The following is a 5,023-nucleotide window of genomic DNA, read 5'->3' as shown; positions in this document are numbered from 1 at the left end:
ACATGGCTTTTGAGTATTTCATATTGGAATAACGTTCAGTGTTTAAAAGCTTTTTTCTGATAAAATGCTTTATTGCAAACATTTTTCTGTTAAAAGTTCGAAAGCTGTTATACAATTAAAACATAATTTAAAACCTTTTAAAATTAATTTTAAAAGTAACTGTTGTGAGCTATTAAGCTTTTGGAAAACAAAAACTTTTAATAATAATAAAAAGTTTTGAACAATTTTAAATCAAATACATAAAAGCTTTTTATGAAAGATTTGAATAAAATTATACTAAAAAGCTTTTGCAGAAAATGATATTTAATTGAAAAACTTTTTAAGAAACATATATTAATAAATTAATAAAATAAAGCCTGTTAAAAGCTAAAAACTTTACTAAACGTGTATAAAACTCTTTTAATCCTAAAGCTTTTAAATTTTTTATAAAAAAAAAAAATGTTTTAAAATAGTTAAAAACGTTTAAAAGTAACTTTTATAAGCTTTCAAAAACTTTTTTACGTAAGATTTGAATAAAATTATACTAAAAAGCTTTTGTAGAAAATTATTCTAATTTAAAAACTTTTTAAAAAATATGTTTTTATAAATTCACAAAATACTTTTTAAAACTTTTTTAAAAGGTATAGACAACTTTTATGAAAAAGCTTTAAAGAAGCCTTTGCGTTGCTATTACAAAGCTTTTTTAATTACAAAAAGCTTATACAAAGCTTTTCCATTACAAAGCTTTTAAAAGCTTATACAAAGCTTTTTAATTACAAAAAGCTTATACAAAGCTTTTTAATTGCAAAACACTTATACAATGCTTTTTAATTACAAATCACTTATACAAAGATTTTTAATTACAAATCTCTTATACAAAGCTTTTTAATTACAAAACACTTATATAAAGCTTTTTAATTACAAAAAGCTTATACAAAGTTTTTTAATTACAAAGAACTCATTAAAAAGCCTATATAAAGCTTTTTAATTACAAAATTCTTACACAAAGCTTTTTAATTACATAAAGCTTATACAAAGCTTTTTAATTACAAAAAGCTTTTGTATAATGCAAAATAAAACGCTTTTGAAAAATAAAATGTTAATATAAAGCATTAAATAAAACTTTATAATGACATATTTACTGATATAAAAGCTTTTGGTTAAACATTAAAACATCAACAAAAGCTTTGTGATTATAAAAACTTTTGAAGAAATAAAGTTAAAGCTTAAAAATGAAAAGAAAAGCTTTGTGTATACATATAAAGACTTCTAAAAGCGATTATTGAAGCTTAAAGCTTTTAAAAGTTGTATTGAAAGCTTTTAGAAAAACATGAAAATATAAGCTCTGTGAATATGAAAGCTTTTGAAGAATCAAAATCTTTTTAAAGTTTCACATGATGTTTGGTGATATTAAAAGCTTCCCAAGAAAGCTTTCAAAATTTTTCAAATATTGCGTACAAAGAAAGCTTCTAAATATAAAAAGTTTTATAAGTATGATTTATAATTACTTAAAAAACTTTTAAAAGCTTTTCGGAGTTTTCATAGAAAGCTATAAAAATTTAAAAACTCCAAAAACAAGCTTTTAACATAAGCTTTTAAAAGGACGCTAATCTATATGAAACCTTTTAGAAAAAAGTTATCTAATAAAAAATATTAAAAGCTTTTGGAAAAATATAAAAATTTCAAAAGAAGTTTTGTGAATGTCTAATAAAAATATTAAAAGCTTTTAGAAAAATATGAAAACTTTCAATAAAAGTTTTGTGAATATGAAGACCAGATGATATTTGATGATTTTAAAAGTTTTACAAAAAAAAACTTTCAAAGTTTATGTTAATATAAAAGCTTTCAACAAAATATTGCCTACAATGGAAGCTTATCAATATGAAAAGTTTTTTTTAAAAGATGTAAATAATGTCTTACACAGAAGCTCTCTAAAGAATATAAAAGCTTTAAGTAAGGTTTTGTAAATATGAAGAAGTTTGGAAAACAAATTCTAAACTTTTTTTAAGGGCGTTAAACATGGAAGCTTTTGGAGAAGTCTTAGGAAACACAAACGCTTTTAACATAAGCTTTTGAATATGGTTTTTTTTTTGGTAAATTTTATATAAATATTTAAATTGCTTTAAAAATTTCTAAATTTTTTTTAACAAATTTACTTAAAAACTATGACGCCTGCATGAGCGGACCAATAAATTTTCCAAATTTGTTTTAGTATCAACTGTAGGTGGTGGTGGTGGCATTTGGAACAAACAAAAACAAACATTTAAAATTTGTTAACAAATTGCGGGGTTAAATGCTAAACAATTAAAGAAAAAGCCTCTCACAATTATAAATTCAAAAAAAAAAAAAAAACTTTGAGGGTTTTTGAAAAATATAGAACGTGGGCTAAAGTCAAGGTTTGCCAATTTAAATAAATAATTTCGTTTCTCTCTCTTTTTATGGTTTCATTTTAGCTTTACAGTCAGATTACTAAACAAACGGAAAATGCCAGCAATATATAAAAGCAATATGTACAATAGAAGGAAAGGAACATAAGGAGAAACAAAGGGAAGCAGCTGGGTAGCAAGTAAAAGTCTTAAGAAAAATATAAACTAAAAGAATTTAAAGCCAAAAAATAGTAAAAAATCGAGAATAAACTAAAGGTTTCCTAAACCAACACCATTCCCAAGGCAGAGATTTGTAAGCCTTTTCTGGACTTCTTATCTAAACACTAACTTTAAACGACTTGATTTGGTCTTTGAAAGCCCATTTCATTTTGGGTATTTGGTTAGTTAATTGTATTGAAACATTCCTCCACATAGTATGGCCTCGGTCGCCGCTTGGCTGCCATTCGCACGGGCGGCGGCCATTGGTTGGGTGCCCATAGCCACTCATCCCCTGCCACCGGCACCCATACCCAAAGATAGACGCAAAACCGATGATGAGAAACTATTAATTAATGTGTCCGGGCGACGTTTTGAGACCTGGCGTAATACTCTCGAAAAATATCCCGATACATTGTTGGGCTCGAATGAACGTGAGTTCTTTTACGATGAGGATTGTAAAGAATATTTCTTTGATCGAGATCCGGATATATTTCGTCATATATTGAATTATTATCGTACGGGTAAACTACATTATCCCAAACATGAATGTCTCACTAGTTATGATGAGGAATTGGCCTTTTTCGGCATTATGCCGGATGTTATAGGCGACTGTTGTTATGAGGATTATCGTGATCGTAAACGTGAAAATGCCGAGAGACTTATGGATGATAAATTGTCCGAGAATGGTGATCAAAATTTGCAACAATTAACAAATATACGCCAGAAAATGTGGCGGGCCTTTGAGAATCCGCACACCTCAACAGCAGCATTGGTATTCTACTATGTGACGGGCTTCTTTATTGCCGTCTCGGTGATGGCCAATGTTGTGGAGACGGTGCCTTGTGGACATCGACCCGGACGTGCTGGTACACTGCCCTGTGGCGAACGCTACAAAATTGTTTTCTTCTGCTTGGATACCGCCTGCGTTATGATCTTTACCGCCGAATATCTGCTGCGTCTATTTGCGGCACCCGATCGTTGCAAATTTGTGCGCAGTGTTATGAGTATCATCGATGTGGTGGCCATTCTGCCCTACTACATTGGTCTGGGCATAACAGACAACGACGATGTGAGCGGAGCGTTTGTAACGTTGCGCGTCTTCCGCGTATTTCGTATCTTTAAGTTTTCACGTCACTCACAGGGTCTCAGAATTTTGGGTTACACTCTCAAATCGTGTGCTTCCGAATTGGGTTTTCTGGTATTCTCACTGGCCATGGCAATCATTATCTTTGCTACCGTCATGTTCTATGCTGAGAAAAATGTCAATGGTACCAATTTCACATCAATACCAGCGGCCTTTTGGTATACAATTGTCACTATGACGACACTGGGGTAAGTATTTGCGTAGCCAGCTGCGTAAGAAGTCATCACAAAAAAAACACAATACACACCAAAAAAAAGTGTTACAGTGTTAGAGAGCCACTTCTCTCTAACGCTCTATTGTTCTACGTATAATTCCACTTAATTTGCTCTTTTAGTTATGGTGATATGGTACCGGAGACAATAGCTGGCAAAATAGTTGGTGGTGTTTGTTCATTGAGTGGTGTCCTTGTGATCGCCTTACCCGTACCTGTTATTGTATCTAACTTTAGTAGAATTTATCATCAAAATCAACGAGCTGATAAACGAAAAGCACAAAGAGTAAGTGGTTACTTTGGTTTTGGTTTTCGTTACCAAATCCCCAGAAAAATGTCTCTATATAAAAAAAAACAACAGTAACTTTGAAAACTATTTCATTTTTTTGGATCTCAAAAAAAAAAAAAAAAAAAAAAAAACAATCCGCTTAGCAAATTGCTAGTATCTTCTGTTTTTTTAATTTTTCCTATAAGTGGATGCTGGTTAAAAGATGTGTCAGTTTATTATTAAGTTTTTTTTTAATTACTACCTATATAATTTGCTTTTAAAAAATATGCACCAATTTTTGCTGCTATTTGTTTTATAAAACAAATATGTAATTTTTTTTTACAGAGCACGCTTTAAAGCCAAAACAGCCTTTTCCTACTAACTGTATAATACTTAAAAAAATTAATTAATTTGTTTTCTCCATTAATGCTTGCTTGAAGGCTAGATTTAAGCTGCTACTTAAGCAAATAATTATAAACAAAAAAATGCTATTAACTGTCTATAAATAAACTTGCTATACGTAACAGTCTAACTTTTACTGTAAGCTCTCAACATAAATGACAACTCACTGTTTCTTTTTGCTATTGCCTTTAAACTGCTTTCTTTCTGCTTACTTTAATACTTATCTCTATAATAGTTCTCAATAAACAGTAAATACAACTCTGATACTTATCCCAAACCCTCCTGAATTGAACCAGAACTTAACTTGAAATAACTAGAATTGAACAAGAACTGAACTAGAACTGAACTAGAACTGTACTAGAACTGAAATAGAACTGAACTAGAACTGAACTAGAACTGAACTAGAACTGAACTAGAACTGAACTAGAACTGAA

General features: G+C 30.0%; 1 protein-coding gene across 4 annotated transcripts in view; it reads left to right on the top strand.

The window, feature by feature from the left end:
- Positions 1–2,218: 2,218 nt before the first annotated feature.
- LOC111679341 (potassium voltage-gated channel protein Shal) overlaps positions 2,219–5,023 on the top strand; it is a 9,613-nt gene continuing 6,808 nt past the window's right edge. For 2 of the 4 annotated variants that reach the window (XM_046945989.1, XM_046945990.1), the window contains exons 1-3: positions 2,220–2,375; positions 2,433–3,896; positions 4,043–4,205. In XM_046945989.1, the coding sequence (XP_046801945.1) occupies positions 2,782–3,896; positions 4,043–4,205 (1,278 nt within the window). In that variant the 5' untranslated portion in view covers positions 2,220–2,375; positions 2,433–2,781. Of the gene's footprint in view, positions 2,376–2,404; positions 3,897–4,042; positions 4,206–5,023 lie in introns of those variants that run through there. The other 2 variants (XM_046945987.1, XM_046945988.1) reach the window with 2 other exon arrangements.

The sequence above is a fragment of the Lucilia cuprina genome, chromosome 3, assembly GCF_022045245.1.
Source record: "Lucilia cuprina isolate Lc7/37 chromosome 3, ASM2204524v1, whole genome shotgun sequence".
NCBI classification, from domain to species: Eukaryota; Metazoa; Arthropoda; class Insecta; order Diptera; family Calliphoridae; genus Lucilia; species Lucilia cuprina.
Note: the sequence above shows the minus strand (reverse complement) of the source record. Positions and strands in the feature narration are given on the sequence as shown.